At 40.7% G+C, this 18,611-nt stretch overlaps 1 protein-coding gene across 1 annotated transcript in view; it reads left to right on the top strand.

The window, feature by feature from the left end:
- The first annotated feature begins 316 nt into the window (after positions 1 to 316).
- Positions 317 to 18,611, top strand: part of LOC111150771 (growth associated protein 43) — a 100,331-nt gene continuing 82,036 nt past the window's right edge. Inside the window, exon 1 of the mRNA XM_022508367.1 lies at positions 317 to 416. Within this exon, the coding sequence (XP_022364075.1) occupies positions 387 to 416 (30 nt within the window). The 5' untranslated portion in view covers positions 317 to 386. The remainder of the gene's footprint in view (positions 417 to 18,611) is intronic.

Genomic DNA, 18,611 nt, shown 5'->3' with positions numbered 1-18,611 from the left:
TTAGAATAGGGGTGGGGGCTGGGGAAATGATTAGTCATTGAAAGCTAGTGAACAATTCTGAGAAAGAGAAAGGGAAGAAAAAGACAGACGGGGGGCAAAGGGGGAGAAAAGAGGGGTAGAGAGGGAAGAGGAGAGAGCCCGAGAGAGGGAGAGGGAGCGAGAGCGAGCGAGCATGTGCGATGAGCAGTAGCTGTGGACCTTACAGTTGCTGCTAACTGCCCTGGTGTGTGTGAGGGAGAGAGAGAGAGGGAGGGAGGGAGAGGGAGAGCGCGCTAGCGCGAGAGAGCGAGTGAGCAAGCGAGCAGAAAAGAGGTGGAGAGGGGGGGAATAAGAAAGAGAGAGGAGGAAGGAGAGAAGGCAGGAAGAAGGCAAGGGACGATACAACCATGCTGTGCTGTATGAGAAGAACCAAACAGGTAGAGCTAAAGATTTTTACTTCTTGCTGTTGTGAAATTACCAGACTACAATATTTCCCTGTAAAGGCAGAAAGAAAAATATTTTAACTGCTTCTGCTCTGCCCATGGTGCTCGCGTTTCCTTAGCATATGGTAACTGATGGTTGCATCCCAGCTTTTATTCCATTCTGTCTTTCATGCTCTGGTTTGGGAACGCTGCTACTAACTAGGATGAGGTTAGGGGAAAAAAATATGCCTGTTTGGCTAGAAATAAGATTTGGGGGGTTCTTAGTGAATGCTTAGCGTTTTAGCTGTCTGGTTTTGCGGGTGTGGGTACAGAAAGGGGTGTGGGGAAAAGATGTGGACTCTACCTACAAGATGGGGAGGCAATCCTTTAAATTCTTTGCAAAAAGCGGGGTTGAAGGAATCATATTCAGTAATGAGTGTTGCTTGTTCTGTCGTACAATTTTCTCACATGTGCTGCGGAAGAAGCCTTATTTCGTACATGCATGAGCTTTAAATGGGCGCAGGTATTAATGGAAAAACATGTGAGGATTTATTTATTTATTTTTCAATGAATGAATGAAACTGATTTGGAAGATTTTTTTTTTTTTTAAAGTAGATTTTAAAGACAACTGGGGCTGGGGGAGAAATTGGCCGTGTGGAGGGGGAAAATCCCCTTCCCAAGATCGTAGCCGATTGTGCACCAGCTGGTCGGAGGAGAGGGTGGACCACGCCCCTAGGAGCTTTGGGTTCCGATGGGATGGGAAAAACGAGCCGAGTATTACCTGTTGGAAATCAGGTCTTTTCCCTTCTCCCTACCCTTGCACCTTTCCCGGGATTGTCAGTGACCGGAGATGGGCTAACATTTTGGATAATAAGCATGGTGACTCATTTTCATCAGAAGAGGGACACATAGAAGCTTACCGAGAATCCGCGTCCCTCCCTCCCTCCCCCACTACCCAGGTTTCTCTTCTATTTCAAATTGCTCACTTATTTCTTGAAAGACATTTTAGAAACTTGATTGGGCTGAGGGTGGGGAGGAATGACGAGTTCAGTATTCTGCAGCAACCGACAGTGCCCTGGCATTCTCCAAAGGAAGCTTTCAAACATTTATTGGAACATGTTTGAGTGATTTTGGCGAAGGTTAAAGAGAAAAATGGGTGTGAGATGTGGGTGAGTGTGTGTGCGCCTGTGTGTGCATACTCGTGGGAGGGGAGGCAGGTCTTGGTCAAAAAAAGCCCTTTGCAGATTGATTGCCTTAGGGGTGGGGTGCAAGAGATAGGATTTGGGCATTATTCCTGTGCAGGTATTGGATATTGGGCAATTTGTAATACATTCGCTGAATCCGAAGGGGGTGGAGGGGAGCGCAGAAGAAACAGCCTGCCAGCTTTGCACATTTAGCCATCGCCCTGGAAGGAGGGGTGGGTGGTGATGAGATGAAAAAGGAGAGGAAGGGGAAGGGAAGCAGAAGCAGAGTACCAGAGCAGTGGGTGCAAGGGATGGAGAGGCATGAGAAAAAAAAAATAAGTTAAAATAAATAAACAAATAAATAAAATTTTCAAAGCAGCAGACACCCCAGGGTTTTGTGTGTGGTGTGTGTAGGGGGTGTTTGAAAAAAAGCATGTGGGTTTTACGTGTACCACTTCCCTAAACTGCTGTAGGGTTCCAGAGATTGATGCTTCCACGGGCTCATTTCTCAAACCAGGACATTTTCTTTCCTTGTCTTCCTCCATTCTAATCCATAAATGCAATGGATACAGGTGGCTGGGTTAAGCACACTGTCAAGGAGACGTTCTGAGGTTACCCCACTGGTGAGCCGAGGAAATAAAATTTAGGAAGGCGGAGCCCTAAGGAAGCCAATGCTATTCATTAAAAAAGGTTTAATTTTGGATAGAAAACTATGCCGGTTTACAACTTTTTGCCACCCCATGTAGACACATATAAGTATACACACACCCCCTCCAACAAAAGAAACCAAGCATAATTTTAGAAAGGTAATTGAAGCTAAAAGAATTCCCTTCCCCAAAAGGGGGACAGCTGCCTTCGCTTGGGTTCTATCTCACTAACAGCCCCAAGCGTTCACGGTGATGTGCAAAGTGATACAGCTGAAATTGTGTTTAGGGAGTTGTAGCAATTCACATGTGAATGTGCAGAGCATTCGCATACTTCATGTACAACAGTCATGCATGTACTCTGCACAGATCCCACATGCCCGCATGTGGTTTCGCATAAATCATATTCAAGAGAACTAAATGAAAGGTATGGAAATGGTCATATTTGCGCATGCATTTGATACATGCGTACTTCTGTGTGAAATGGCCATGTGCCCTATTGAGTACTCTTGTGTCTCATTCACGTAAGTCAGGATTTAGGATAGCATTAAATCAGACAGAAGGAAATGGTGTGTTCAGGGCGTGGGCTCCACACTACACCGACTGGCATTTATATAGTGTGAGTACTTAAGTCTCACACAGGTTTCCTGCTTGTGGGTGAAATGATCCTCTATCGTTCAGGGCAGAACCCGGTTGTGTTTATCCTTCTGCCATCTATTCATCATCCTAGTCCTTAGCGGGGAATAAAACAAGGGCAAAAACCTGCAAAGGTCTAAACTCTGCCACACCCATGAAATCCAGCAGAGACGTGGGAGGGGGCTGGAGGGACTGCACTTCCTTCCTCTTCCACTTGAGCGGCATAAAAAAGCAGTCTTGCTTGGATTTCTGAGTGGTAATACATGGCCAGTGGGTGAGAAGAAAGCGTTAATGATCTTTATTAGCCATTAATTACCACTATGGATTATTATAGCAGGAAGGAGAGAATGCAAGTGGGGTGGCGATGAGAACATGGTAAAAGAGTGGGCAAAGGGGAAATAAAATAAAAGAATCCCTGAGATTGTATTGGTTTCTGATTTTCAAATATCTTGGGGCTAACTTTAAATAGCTTAATTACCATGCGTATTGCAGATGATGAAAAACTTGCAAGATGTGATCTGTGTCCACAAAGCCAGAACGCTGAGGTGTTTCCTTTGTTTAAAGATAAGGATTTTAAATTGTAATCGAAGTGGAAAGAATAGCAGTGCAAGCAAGGAGCCCCTTCATCCCCCACTTCTCAACCCCACCAACATCTGCTTTTTTCCTCATAAAATAAATAATTCTCATCAGAGAGTGTGATCTGTGGTTTGGAATTCCAGCCTCACTGCGCCTTTTCCCTTGCAGTGCTGGAAAGGTGTGGAAGGATGCCGCCTTGCTGCCCGGTGCAGATGATTCCTCCTAGTGATAAATTGGATTCCTCCTAAATCTCCCTGAGCCACACCCAGTGTCACCCAGGGACTAAGTGAATTAATTAAATAGAGGCATTCTACTTAATATAATTGAAACTGTATTTTGGTTTTTTTAATGGTGATTTCTATGACACATTTCCAAATTTAAACAGAAGAAAAAAATCATTTAAGGGCTTTTTTTTCCCCTGCCAAATTATTTGGACTTGCAGAGAACCTTAGAAAATTCATGGTAAATCTAGAAATGAGTTCATATCTGGTGACTGTAATTCCTTCTAAACCATGCCAGGGTGCATACACAATGAGCCCAGCTCCCTCCTGCTGTCAGTGTGCAACCCCCACCCACCCCCCACCCCCAACACCCAGGCTGAGGCAAAGGGGATAAGAAAATGTAGGGTTAATTTTCTCTCTTGCTGAGTTGGCAAAACTACAGAAACTTCCTTTCATGTTTTACACGAAAGGGAAGGGCCGAGCTCCAGTTCACTGAGAAGGAGAGTAGCTTGGGTCTCCTTTGCCTCCATCATGGTGAAATTGTCAGTGCATTGCCTGGGGCTGATTAGTCCACATACTTCAGTTTTACCTGACCCCATAAAGAAGGCGGGGGTGTCTTCCAGTCAACAGGAGTGCATATATATTAACCAAATGGCCCCCTATTTTCATTGATAGAGTAAGACAAGTCTAAAATCATCCTCTGATATGAAAGGAACATTTCAAAGGATGTGCATATGCAGGTCATCTCAAGAGAAGATACAGCATCTAATTAATTAATTAATTAATCTGTTAGCTATTAGAGGCATTCCGGCATCCAAGCATGTCTGTTATCAATCAAGAAAGCGATTGCGGGCAGTTCTGCCTTCTGAATTTCTGAAGTGCATTTGGATTGCCTCTGCACCCCTGTATTGAAGTCTGCTTAACATTCTCTGAGGTGCTGGGAAGAGCACTGTGCTGGGAGTCCTTGATATCTGTTTGGCATTTTGTGTTGTGGTCCGTTCCTCTTCCTGAAATTCTTCCCTTGGCTCCCATGAGAGCTGCCTTGGGTCTCCTCCCTCACAGATAAGCTTTTCTCAGTCTCCCTTGTGACTTTTTCTTTCTCTTCCTCTCAAATATCAATTTTTTCTCGTTAATGATCTTGAGCCTCTTCTTTTCTCATTCAACACATTAATTCTAGGTGGTCTCATCCATGTTGGAAGTTTTAACCACCAGGGTGATTCCCCAACCTGTAGACTAGGTATCTTCCCTTGGTGGCTGATCCATGGATATCACTAGGTCTAGGTATTTCAGAGACACCGAACTCCTTAGGTACAAAACCAGACTCAGTGTCTTTTGTGTGGTACCATTTAGTCTTCCTCCAATTCCAACCCTTATACTATAACACCACCTATCCAGCTTCCAAGCTCTAGAGACCTGGGAGTAATCTAAAGGCAGTCCTTGCTTTCCTTCCTCACATCTAGATACTAAACTTTTTGATTCTAGGTTAAAAAAAAAAAAAAAAAAAAGCTTTTGAATCCATCCTCTGCTTTCAACTCCATCACAAATAACCTGGTTCCAACTTTTGTTACCTCTCATCTGGACCAAGGCAGTAGCTTCTTGCTTGGACTTCCTATCTCCACCTCGCTCTCCAATTCTCCTTGTATAGAACACCACACTTACCTTTACCTAATGCAAATCTGGTCATATTATTTTCCTTGTTAAAATCCACAGTAGTCCCCTGTTAACTATAAGCTAAAATACAAAGTTCTTGCCATCGATGAGATGATCTAGTCTTGCCTACTTTTCCAGTCCCATCCTCAAATACCCGCTCCTCCAACCTGATGATACCACATCTGTATTTCAGGCCTTGTTGCTTTTGCTCATACTGTATACTCTGCCCACATGACAGAGTATATGGCTGGAAAATAACTCTGAGGTTAGCAGAGTGCCAGGTTAGACACATGGTTACAAGTCTTGGGCTTCTGATGCCCTTCCTTTAAGACCCCACAGTGCTTACACGTGGTGCTTTGCTCCACAACCCTTCCAAATAGAATTTAACTCAATCTCTCGATACTTAGTTGATTTACCTCATTGATAAACAAACTTCCAAAAATACATGAAGTGTTGGCTTGTGCCTTGGGGTCTGTGCTCAGGAATCAATTTTACCTTCACTTGGGTTTCTTTCCTTCCCACTGAAGCATCCAATTACTATTCCACAAAGGGAAATTTCTCATAGAGGTAAAAGGAGGTTGAATGGTAAGTAGCCCCTCAAATGTCTGTTACATGAATGAGAATCAGATCAACTTTATCTTTCTTACATTTGAATGGACTGAAGGGATTTGGATTCTGAAGTGGGCCTATTGTGGTTAATATAGGGCAAATTGCAACCACAGCTCTCCATGAAAATGCTCTTTGCCAGACTCTACGTGGTCTATTTTCTCTGACTGAGTTGGCATGGCCTTGAGAAGAGCAGTAAGACAAAATGGTTTATAGGTTAAGTTTGTCTTCAACCACTAAAGTTGGGTAATGTTTTCTCATCTCCACACCTTTATTCCATATCTTGCTCATTGTTCTCAATCTCTTTCAATCTCTTTCTTTGAGTTTTTCTTTTTTTCCCTTCTCAGGTCCAGGGAGAGTTTTCTGATTATGTAATACCAGCCCATGCTAGTGTTTGAGGCATGAGGCTATGAAAAGAGAACTTTAAAAAAAAAAAAGAAAAAGAGGGCTCCTACCAACTTTCCAAAGAGGTGTTTTAGACAAAATTGATACTTTAAGCTATGTCTAGCACATAGTAGCTTCTCAATAAAAAATGTTCACTGAAGGAATAAAAGTAGGAAAGGAGAAGGGGCACCTGGGTGGCTCAGCTGATTGAACTTCCGACTCTTGGTTTCAGCTCAGGTCATGATCTCAGGGTCCTGAGACTGAGCCCAGGTTAGGGCTTCCCACTCATCAGGGAGTTTGCTTCTTTCTTTCTCCCTCTGCCCCTGCCCCTGCTCGTTTGTGCTCTCTCTCTCTTTTTCTCTCTCTCTCTAAAATAAAAAATTAAATAAAATCTTAAAAAAAAAAAGTAGGAAGGGAGAGATCATCATAATGGATAATGGGCCATTAGGGAAGATGTTTTGGAAGCAAACTATTCCTGTGAGCTTATTCAAAGCTGGCTTTGTGTAAATGCATACTCAATTCCATTGGACCTCCTCACAAGATGGTTGTGGTCAAAGTTAGAATTCCCTTTCCTGTCTGCTGAGATCAGAGTGCCACACTTGCAGAGAGTTCTGGTTATAGTATGGGAGTGTGACCCTCCAGATTTCTTATCCTTAATTATTTACAGATCTTATTCTTTTAGATGTTCTTTGTTTAATGTCCTGTTTCATGTCTTTGTAGTGAAATAAACCCTTCCCCAGAGTTCTAGACCTGGCTCTGCCAATTGCTTGTCGTGTGACCTTGGGTAAGTAAATTAATCTTTCTGAGCCTCAGTTTATCCATCCATAAAAAGAACACTCCATATTTTGACTTGCCTTTTCTACTAGGTTGGTGTAAGTCTCAAATAAAGTGAAAAAAATAAAAGTGTTTTGCAAACAATGTGTTTTTCAAGTGTAAGATATTATTAACTGAGGAATTCCACATACTGAAGCCCAAAGTGTTCATGGTTCTATGTAAAGAAGTACCCTCGCTTTCTGTATAAAATACATATATATGTGTATTTTATATATATATTCACATTCCCACCTCTCCTTATTCTCTACAGAGTAAATAGTAACCAAGCTAATGGATGGGAGCATAGTATATCTTTATCATTTCCTTGAAAAACTTTAGTGGCAGAATTTAAATAAGCCAATGTTCAAACTGTCATTCAACCCCAAGGGTCAGCTCAAATGCATTTAGAAATCTCCACTATTTTCCTTTTTATCTTTTTCTGTTTTAGTCTTTACTTCCATTTAGATTTCTTCTCTTCTGCATTTGCTGAACTGGCTGCTTCTCCCCCATCCTCATCCCCACCCCCACCTCACTTCTAAAGCAGGTTCTCAGCACTCAGATTACCAGGCATGCTGTGCTCACATTCATCACAAGAGGGCCCAGTCAGGCAGAAGAATAGGAATGTGGGGCTGGTTGGGAGCGACTGACAATGGGGATGAACCCTGATTGGTGGAAAGCAGCGTTCAAAGATTATCACCTGAGCACCATCTTGATACAACTTAAAGGTTCCTCAATGCATCAAGAGTTAACCTTGATCAGAAGAAGTGATATGCAATCCTGAACCTTTTCCAACCCAACTCTAATGCCATACATAATCTTCTAAACTCTCAGGATCTCTACAAAGGACATTTCAGTTCTCCTGTGTCCCTGATTGATAGACATAAACTACCAATTTAATAAAAACAAATTTATCAAAGTCTCATATAGACAGTAGAATTTTGCAACCTAAATAATTTGATTTTTAATATATGGATAATATTTGAAAATATTTTAAAGTGTAGTAATTGGATCAAGTTTGTCCAGGAGATTCTGTTTATCCTAGAAGTAAAAGTCTAACAGGAAAATTAATATCACGTTTCTTTTGGAAAATCTTTCATATGTCAGGCTCATATAGAGTTTAATAGAAAGGCATATTAACTAGAAATTTCAAAATAAGCTGGTGTCCAGAGAAAACAATCATATATTTGATTATGTTTAGAGTTTATTAAGGGTCAGTATCACTCCTTAATCCCTCACTCTCACCACTTCTCTCTCTCTGTCTCTGTCTCTCGGTCTGTCTCTCTGTTTCCCTCTCTCTCTCTACACACACACACACACACACACACACACACACACTTCTATTATTTATGTGTACTTTGATGGGGTATAAGTAATGGAAACCAACTTTAAGTCTATAAAAGGAACCTCTCAAGGGGAAACTAGGTATCACACAAAGTTAAGAAGTTGAATAGCCAAGCTTATAGAAACCAGAGTCAAAGTGGGAACCTCAAGAGAGGAATTCATAGACTTTATTTCTGGAGACCTGAATTTAAAAGACTCAGTTACTAATAACCTTAGCTTTTGTATCTCACAATTCAAAATTCTAAATGAGAGATAAATATATGTGTGTGAGTGTGTGTGTGTGCGCGCAGGCGCGTGTGTGTGTGTGTGTATCATCTGTTCATATTCAAAGAGAGAGAGGATACAGAGAAAGAACTAGAATGAATGAATCTGATTGGTCCTTCTTGGATCAGCTAGTTACCAGTAGACCAATGATCTCTGATGGGCGGAAGGGCCAAGTCGAACTCCAGACACAATTTCTGGAGGCCCACACCTGTGAATTTAGTAAGAGAGTAAATTGGCTGAGAAGGAGTCTCCTGTATATATATGTATATGTGTATAATAGGGTAGCTAACCAGATCAGGAGGCACTTACCTCAGATGTGGTGGACACTAATTTTTCCCATTGGTTGCTTTTAATTTGTCCTGTATTGTGTATTCCTAGTATTGGTAGGGTTATCACCCTGACGATTCAAAAAGGAAGCAGTAATCACACAAACAACTGATCCCATAAAAAAGAAAGTTTAGGGCAAATCTTCACACCTGGAATTGATAAGCGCTGGGTTTTCAAGGTCTTCCTGGAGCTGAACTCTGGCAGATACTACCTGTCTAAGAGGAATACTAGTTACAATGTTTCTTGCTAATTTCATGTAGGGTAGCTTTGCTCTAGTTTTTATTTTTTAGTTTTTGGGATCCATTTCTGCAAAAGGATTGGGCAATAATGGGTATAAAACATCTCCCTTGGATTTATATCAGAGAAATGCTACCCCTTGATATTAGTCATCTCATTTTGAATGTCCTTGAATTAATTCCAGCAATAATCATCATATTTATCTATTTTTAGCAAATTGGCACTTTCTAAAATATTGAGCTGTTGTCTCCATATGCACCAGTTTGCTCTAAATGTAGAATTTTGGTAATTAGCCTTACATCCATTATTTATAATCTCAGTTCCAATAACTATTCAGAAAATGTTATTTTTAAATGAGAATTTGAAAGACCCTAAGATCATTCCATTAATGACTGTATAAAAGAACTAGATGAGGAAAATAAAAAATAAATTAATTAAATGATCTCCAAAGGTTAAGCAAAAATTGGCTGCTTCAGAATCTAAATCTAAATGGATTCAGAATCCAGTAGCACAACTGGTCTAGGAACTGGCCTAGAGTAGGAGCTGTTAGAATGCAAATCCTCTTCTCAGTCTTTGTTTTGGTTCAGAAACCAACTTACCTGCTTGAGGTATAAGATGAGAAGTAAAATCTCCTAATTACCAAACCAGGTTCCTAACAGCTATTCCAAAGATGCCTTCCACAGTTCCATCTAAACTCCAGTAGAGGAAATTGTCTCCATTATTTACCTCCCCACCCCGCCAATCAAAACAGGATTTCTTTAAGAAGAAAATTCTCAATTTCTAATAATCAACTTGCAGTTAAATTTCTAGGTACATGTCCTATTGAGGGCAGCTCGATTTGGCTATCCAGACTCTCGCATGTAGGGTTCTAGCAGGGGAAGGGCAATAGGCATTGGGTATGATTTGGTGAACATTGCATTGAAGGTCCTTTCTCTTTAATAAAATCACTTTTAACAAGGTGTAATTTTATTTGAGAGATGTAAAGTAATTGTGAGACTTTATAAGTGACCCATCGTCAACTTACCCCATTTCATCTTTACCCAGGCATTTGGAGAATTTTTTCTTCCAAAATTTTATTGGATTGTTTCTAAAAACTTCTGAGATTTTCAAAAGGAAGGAGAGCATGATATCATCTCATTAAAAAAAAAAAAGTCGCTTTTTCTTTAGTTGGATCCGACGTGGGGGTTTGGTTTGTTCAAACGTATTTTGTTCTGAAGAGTACCTTTTGCAATCTTCCCTTCACCTTGCCTTTCAAGGACTTGTTTACTCAGATCACCTGGGAAAGCTACTCTGGAGAAATCAGGTTGGTATTTAGTATTCATTTGAATAAGTCTTTCATGCTAATATAAATTCAGTGTTCCTCATGGCTTTGATTGCCTTTGATTGAAAGACACTGGGGAGATAGCTTTTGATAACTCAGCCAGATTTGTGCTCCATACTGAGAGCTGTATAGAAAACACGAAGACTTAGTTTCTTGCATATTCTTTCTTCCATCTTGAAGTTCATGCCTTACACCTCTGGGGTGAAACCAGGATAAAGGAAGGAAATGAAGATTACTATAATTGAAAAGGGAGGAGGAGCTATAAAACAGAATTACTCAGTTTGGAATTGGGCCATAACCCTTTAGTAAAAACTGTCATGGGAACTTTAATGACCACAGATGGCTCCGACTTCAGATGGCTTCTGAACTTCAGCTGGAAGATGCAATTAAGCCCACAGTAAGACCAAGAACATGCGTCTTCAGGAAAGAATCTAGGAAGTTTGGGCATTAGTATACTTAAGGATGTTCAAGCACACTCAGGACCAAATTCAGGTTTATCCTCACTTATGTGAGGAGCTGTGTAGTAGTGAAGACACTACTGATTCTTTTCTCCTACTTTTTTTCTTTTTTAAGATTTTATTTATTTATTTGAGAGAGAGTGAGCAAGAGAGAGCCAGAGCATGTGCAGGGGGAGGAACAGAAGGAGAGGGAGAAGCAGGGTCTCCGCTAAGCAGGGAGCCTAACGCTGGGCTTGATCCTGAGACCCTGGGATCATGACCTGAGCCCAAGGCAGATGCTTAACGACTGAGCCACCCAGGCACCCAAAACTACTGATTCTTGACTTAGAAATGCCAATTTTGTCATACAAAGGTATTGTCCTATTTTACACAAGACTATATCTTTCAATACTTATGGGTTTTTCTGCAGGCCTCTCTAACTCTATGTTATCATTAGTAACGTTGGAAACTGGCTCATGAACAAAGTGAAACTTATTAAATATATTTTATCAATATTGTTCGACGGAACTTGGGTATATTGTAAAAATCCATCCGTAAAGAACCAAAGTATAAGAACCATAGGAAAACCAATAGAAAATTTAATTTTCCCTTAATCAAGATTTTCAGATACTAGAAATATTTTTTTCTTTTTATTCTTTTTTAGTGCCTCAGAAAGTCTCATGTTAAACTAATTATCTTCTCCCTAGATTAGAGCTCTGACTCCTCTACTCTTGATAATGTCTTTGAGAGATAACAGCACATTCCCAGTTTCCCAGCTCATAACCTGGGAATAACTGATTATTCTTCCTTCCCTCACAAAAGCCAAAATATCAGCTACCAAATTCTACTTGCGGTAACTCTCATATCTGTCCTTTCCTTCTTCTGCCAGCCTTTTTCAGCCAGCAATCTAAAAGACAACCAAGCCCTAAGGCCCATGATTATACATAATGAATTAACCTCTTTCCTGTGCATCTAGACGGGTACTAGAAACACAAGATCCTTGTAAGAATGGAGAAGATCATGACTCAAGGCCTTTATTTATGTTCTGTGGTTCACATGAGAAGCCTCAGGTGAGAAAGGCTGGATAGTCACCAAAATTCCTTGCTTTTGGCATTGACTTTGCACACTGCCTGCTGGTTAATCTTATATTTCACTCCCCTTTTTCTCAAAATGTCAACGGTGTATTTGTTTACAGAGTCAATTCCAATTTGTTTATTATGATCATTTTTAAGGGCTCCTCAGAATCCGGAACCAATCTCCTATTCTTGCCTTACCTTCTACTCCTTCTGTCATTGATTAGGCTTGTGGATCTAAACAAATTTAATCTTTCTCGATTGTCATCTCCTTTAATACAAAACAAGAATATAAGACTAAGTTGTGTCTAAGGCCTTCCAACTTACAAAATAACATGTTTTGTAGCTAAGCTGATCCCCTACTTTGGCATTCTGTCCCAGCCTGACTTAATATGACTTTAAGTATTCATTCCCCTGTACTTTTGTTCACTGTCATTCCCACTACTTGCTAAGTCCCCTTTCTGCCTACTTCAGTCCCACTGAATCTGAGTCCTGAACCAAGAGTTATCTCATTTTGATGGCCTTTCTGACTACCACAGTTCTCTGTGACTTCTTCCCCTCTTAGATCTTCAGTAGCATATACCACCTGTCCCGTTTCTTCCACATACATTAAACAGAGCTTCACTGAATTGGCCATGTGCATTTATATGTACCTGATTTCTCCCAACTAGTTACAAACTCTTTGAAGGTAAGTTATTAAATTCAGTGTCTAGTTCAAGAAACATAGTTCAAGAAACATATCGATTGACATCTTGATATCTCCTCTTCCATAGCTCTGCATTAGACTCTGAGGCAGTATAAAATATGAACAGAAGTCTCAGTAAACTCTGGGAAAGACAAGTGGAACTATCTGATCTTGCTGGGACATCTGAAACCATGCAACATGTCTTCTCTCTTGAATATCTTTACTTTCTTGGCTTCCATAATCCCTGTTTTAGCTGCTTTTTCCTCTCTTGCTGAAAACTGAAAAGTTGATGTTACCCAGGCTTTTGTCCTTATTCCTGCATGTTCTTTCACAGCAGAAGCTCCATGAGTAATCTAATTCATACCCACAACACCTGCATGGACTAGTGGGTGTCAAATTCTCTAGGCTTTTCAGTCAAACCTACCTAATGGGGTCTAGAGCTTTATATCTAATTGGCCCATAGAAATCTTTTCCTTCAGCCAACAGGTTCCCCAATTTCAACAAACGTTAAAGATCAGTCATCATTTCTTGTCCCCAAATCTCTTCTTTCTCATCCAGTCATTTAAATGGAAACAGAATCCTAATTCATTTCTCCCATCTCTCTTTTATCATTAGATGCCCCTATTTTTTCCAGTTTTTATAAGTAAAAAGCCCCTTTCATTCTTCCTTTCCCTCACTCTCTACCTCAAAAATATGTCTTGGCTCTCTCCACTTTTCTCCAATTTCTCTGTCATTGCTAACCCATTCATCTCTCATGGAGACAAATGCAATAGCTTTGCGATCCTGGTGGCTTAGTTGGTTGGGCATCTGCCTTCAGCTTAGGTCATGATCCTGGGGTCCTGGGATTGAGTTCTGTATCTGGATCCCTACTCACCAGGGAGTCTACTTCTCCCTCTGCCCCTCCCCCCAACTCAGGTTCTCTCTTTCTCTCTTGCAAAAATTAGTAAATAAAATCTTTAAAACAAACAAACAGGGGCACCTGGGTGGCTCAGTGGTTAAAGCCTCTGCTTTCAGCTCAGGTCATGATCCCGGGGTCCTGGGATCGAGTCCCGCATCAGGCTCTCTGCTTCGGCAGGGAGCCTGCTTCCTCCTCTCTCTCCTGCCTGCATCTCTCCTACTTGTGATCTCTGTCTGTCAAATAAATAAATAAAATCTTTAAAAAAAAATAAATAAATAAATAAATAAAACAAACAAAAACTCAAATGCAATAGCTTTCCCTTCTAATCTCTTTCCTTTTAACCTCAGTCCCTTACAATTGTTCTCTCCTCAGTAGCTAGAGTGGTTCTTTATAAAGAGTCTATCAGATCATGTGACTCTCTCACTTAAAAACTTTTGATAGCTTTTAGACTGCCTGGGTGGCTCAGTCGGTTAAGTGTCTGACTCGATTTTTGCTCAGGTCATGATCTCAAGGTCTTGAGATCAAGCCCTCCTTGGCTCCATGCTGGGTGTGGAGCCTGCTTAAGATATCCTCTCTTGGGACGCCTGGGTGGCTCCGTTGGTTGGGCGGCTGCCTTTGGCTCGGGTCGTGATCCCAGCGTCGTGGGATTGAGTCCCACGTCGGGCTCCTTGCTCGTCGGGGAGCCTGCTTCTCCCTCTGCCTCTGCCTGCCATTCTGTCTGCCTGTGCTCGCTCGCTCTCCCTCTCTCTCTCTGACAAATAAATAAATGAAATCTAAAAAAAAAAAAAAAAAAAAAAAAGATATCCTCTCTTTAGGGCACCTGGGTGGCTCAGTCAGTTAAGTGGCTGCCTTCCACTTAGGCCCTGATCCCAAGGTCCTGGGATGGAGCCCCACATCAGGCTCTTTGCTCAGTGGGGAGCCTGCTTCTTCCCCTGTCGGCTGCTCCCCCTGCTTGGCTTGCTCTCTCCCCTCCCTTTCTTTCTGTGTCGAATAAATAAATAAAATCATTAAAAAAAAAAGATTTCCTCTCCCTCTGCCCTGCCCTCCCTGTCATACACTCACTCTCTTCAAAAACAATGAAAACAAACAAACAAAAAAACAAACAAACCAAAGAACAACCATTTTTTAAAAAATATTTCATTTATTTATTTGACAGAGAGGGAGATCATAAGTAGGCAGAGAGGCAGGCAGAGAGAGAGGGGGAAGCAGGCTCCCCACCAAGTAGAAAGCCCGATGCGGGGCTCAATCCCAGGACCCTAAGATCATGACCTGAGCTGAAGGCAGAGGCTTAACCCCCTGAGCCACCCAGGCACCCCAAAACAACCATTTTTGATAGCTTCCCATTCCACTTAGAATCAAAACCAAACTACTATCACCAAGGCTTATAAAATATGTTCTTGGTCTACTAGACTTTTAGTTTTTAAAACTCATCATACAACATTAATTTTTCAAGGTTTTTGCATGGATTACTCCCTCTACCAGGAATGTTCCTTCTCTGGCCTTTCCTTGAGAGGTCTTCTGTGACAAATATATCTGAGTGGTATCCAGGAAGTCACTTTCTAACACATCACCTCACTTTTATTTTCTTTTAGGATTGCCCTCAATCTGATATAAAAAAAAAAAAAAAAAAAAAAATACCTGTTAAATTTTTGGTCCCTGCATATCTCGTTGAACTTCAAAATCTACCACTCTTCACATCTACACTCTATTGCAATTGTATAATTTCATGGAATAAGCCCATATTGTTTCATCTTTTCTCTCTTTCTAAACACTGTTCCTTTTGCCTGTAATGTCTTCCTTTCTCTTCTTTTTATATAACACACTTCTAATTTATTTCCATAACGTGGCTGGAGTGGTTTTCTTCTTTGTGGAGACTCTCTCATCCTCTGGGCAGATATGATGATCCTCTCCTTTCTGCCATATTGTATTAGTATACATTTCTGCTACAACTTTCAACAGACTTTATTATAAATATTCATTTACATGAATGTGTATCCCTTTTACTATACCAGGAACTCCTTTAAAGTAGTAATCATGTTTTATTTATTGCCTATGTATAGATAGCCCTAGTTCAATGCTTTGCACACATTAGGCTCCCATTGAATAAAAGTTGAGTAAATGGAGCCTATGCAAAGGGACAAATATCAGTGTCTAATGAGTAGTATGTGATGGCAAAATTTGGTTAGATCTAAGGCAAAAGTCTCCCAGTTCCCACTGATCAATCATGGAACCTGCTCACTCTGGCATGGTTTATAATTGGGCACCTAATAGATATCTCACAGAACTAAGACCACACAGACTTGGATTTCACCCAAGTAGTGCCAGCTGGTTGCTTCAGCAAATAACAGGCACCATTTTGTAGAGAGATACTTCAACATTGACAGAAAGATAGCCATACTTGACGCTATGAACTTCTTATGATCTGGGCTAAGGATGAGATAGCCATTTAAAATATATTGCTATAGTCTTTTTCACCCATTAATCTGCCTCCTAAGCCTAGTGCTAAATATCAGCCCTTTCCTGATGCCTAAAACTGGTGTCTTCTGGTATTGCTCCCACAGGAATCTTGGTGAGTTTTCGTATCTTCATCTTTGTTAATGATCTGACCTAAATATCTATATATACATGTACACACTGTCCCTCTCTTTTCACTCTTTTAAATTCCTAGTTAGAAAAAAATATGCATGTTTAATTTTTTTTTTTCTGGTCCCTATATATGCACTATGGAAGCATTCATCTGTCTGATGTTGTTGTATTTATCCCCCAAATTGGTAAACAAATGGAAAGACACTAGTCCATTTTCCTACAGGGGAAGGAAGAAACAAATGGCCAGGTAATCATTGCATTATCAACATCTAACTTATGTCTCTCACACACAAAAATATTCTTCTGGGGAATGGAGCTGAAAAGGAATGGGCTCTCCCTTGGGATTCTGGAGAGCGAGAAATGTTCTTCAGTTTAGTCTGTCTCCTCTTTAAGAATACTTATGAGAATCAAGAAGAGAGAAGAATGATCCATGCAGGGATCCACAATGACTAGGGAAGGGGGGTCCTTTTAAACCAAAGGTCACTTTAAAGGGAGCAAGGGGGTCCCTTTAAACCAAAGCTAAATAACATAGAGATTAAATAAACTTTTTTGGTCTGGAAAACTTAAACACTTTTTCAAATTTATTTCTTCAGGAAATGATATTCTAGGTTTCAAGCTGCTAACTTGCAAAACAAACTTTGGAAACACATCTCATTTATAGGTTGGGGTAATGCTCACTCTAAAATCATATTTGGGAAGGACCAAAGAATATAATTTGCCTGCTTAGGGAATGGGTGAACATAAGGAAGGCAAGATGAAACAGACTTCAGCTGAAAAAAAAATGAGTCACTTTTCTCAGTTGTACATTTTATTATTTTCGTGATTATGTGGGAGGAGAAGATGCTTGAGTAGTTCGGGTTGCTGAGTGAGTAGATGAGAGAAGCAAGTATTCAGCTTCGGAGAGGTTGGTTTGGTGGGATATGGCGGAACTTTGAGAGACCCACCACACGTAGTGGGACCACTTTGAACCATTTCTAGAAGGGGATTCATTTTCCGTCCCACTAATCTAGCCATATATTTTTTGTTTCTGCTTTCTACAGAATTTTCTATAGACTTTTCTCTCAACAGAGCCCTTAATAGGGTGGAAAACCATTTTCCCATCAAGGTTCTGGGCTTCTCAGTTGATGTATACCCAGAGACACTGCATTGTCAGGCCACTATAAATTTAAGTTGCCAATAATTTTTTTAAAAGATTTTATTTATTTTGACAAAGAGAGACACAGCAAGAGAGGGAACACAAGCAGGGGGAGTGGGAGAAGCAGGCTTCCCACTGAGCAGGGAGCCTGATGTGGGACTCGAACCCAGGACTCTGGGATCATGACCTGAGCTGAAAAAGCAGATGCTTAACGACGGAGACATCCAGGTGCTCCTGCTGCCAATAATTTTATTATACTCCAGGAATAGCCAGTGAATCTGGGTTGTTCTGATTAAACCAAATTTCAGCCACACTGGAGATAAGAGTTTCTGGATTCCAGTGGAAGGTCTATAATTTGACCTATAGACCTTGTACCTCTGTCAGTACGAGAAGACTAGAGGATAGAATGGCGAACCCTTCAAGGCACTCTGTATATACAAGTTTTATTACCTCCTACAATTAAGCGGTGCTATTTTCTCCACCTGAAAGATTTTCTTTTCCTCCATTCTGCCAAACCATGTTCTGCCTCCAAATATTCTGTTGATATATCACCTTTATAAAATCATTTCAGACATTTCCTCATTCCCCATCTGCTTCCATACTGCAATCACTATAGTAACCTCCCTAGTAATTCCTCCTCCCCCATATTGTTTGTGTATATGAGTATATGTTGCATAAATAAACATACACACATATACATAGTCAGAGAAAGAGAGAGAGCATTTATATACACTTTATATATGTATTTGTGTGTTGTCCTTTCCTGTTTCCCTAGACACTGCTTCAGTGTCGTTCCTGAGTTCTCTTTTAGATTTCATGAGGCACTGTACGATATTTGCATATCCTGGGTCTGCAGTTTACCCTACTCTCTTTTTATTTATCTCCCAGGGAAAAGTTTCATTATAGTCTGATGGTGATGGTTATCATTGACTAGTAGAACAAAAGGGATTTTTACAGTTTATGTAGTTGTTTGTTTATTTAATTTCTCTTTAGCCACAGAAACTTTTTGTCCCAGATATTTATCAGAATCCTAAATACGTAAAACAGATAAAGATGCTGATGTGACTATACAGAGTTTGGTGGTTCAGAGATCTGTCTGGTCAGCACCCCTCTCCTTCCTCTGAGACCTCTCTGAGAAAACCTAAGGAGCAGAGTTTTGGAAACACTGATCTACGCCCAGTCCTTCAGGGTG

The sequence above is a fragment of the Enhydra lutris genome, unplaced genomic scaffold, assembly GCF_002288905.1.
Source record: "Enhydra lutris kenyoni isolate GAN:26980312 unplaced genomic scaffold, ASM228890v2 scaffoldscaffold2, whole genome shotgun sequence".
Classification (NCBI taxonomy): Eukaryota; Metazoa; Chordata; class Mammalia; order Carnivora; family Mustelidae; genus Enhydra; species Enhydra lutris.
This window is presented reverse-complemented; position numbering and strand designations above follow the sequence as displayed.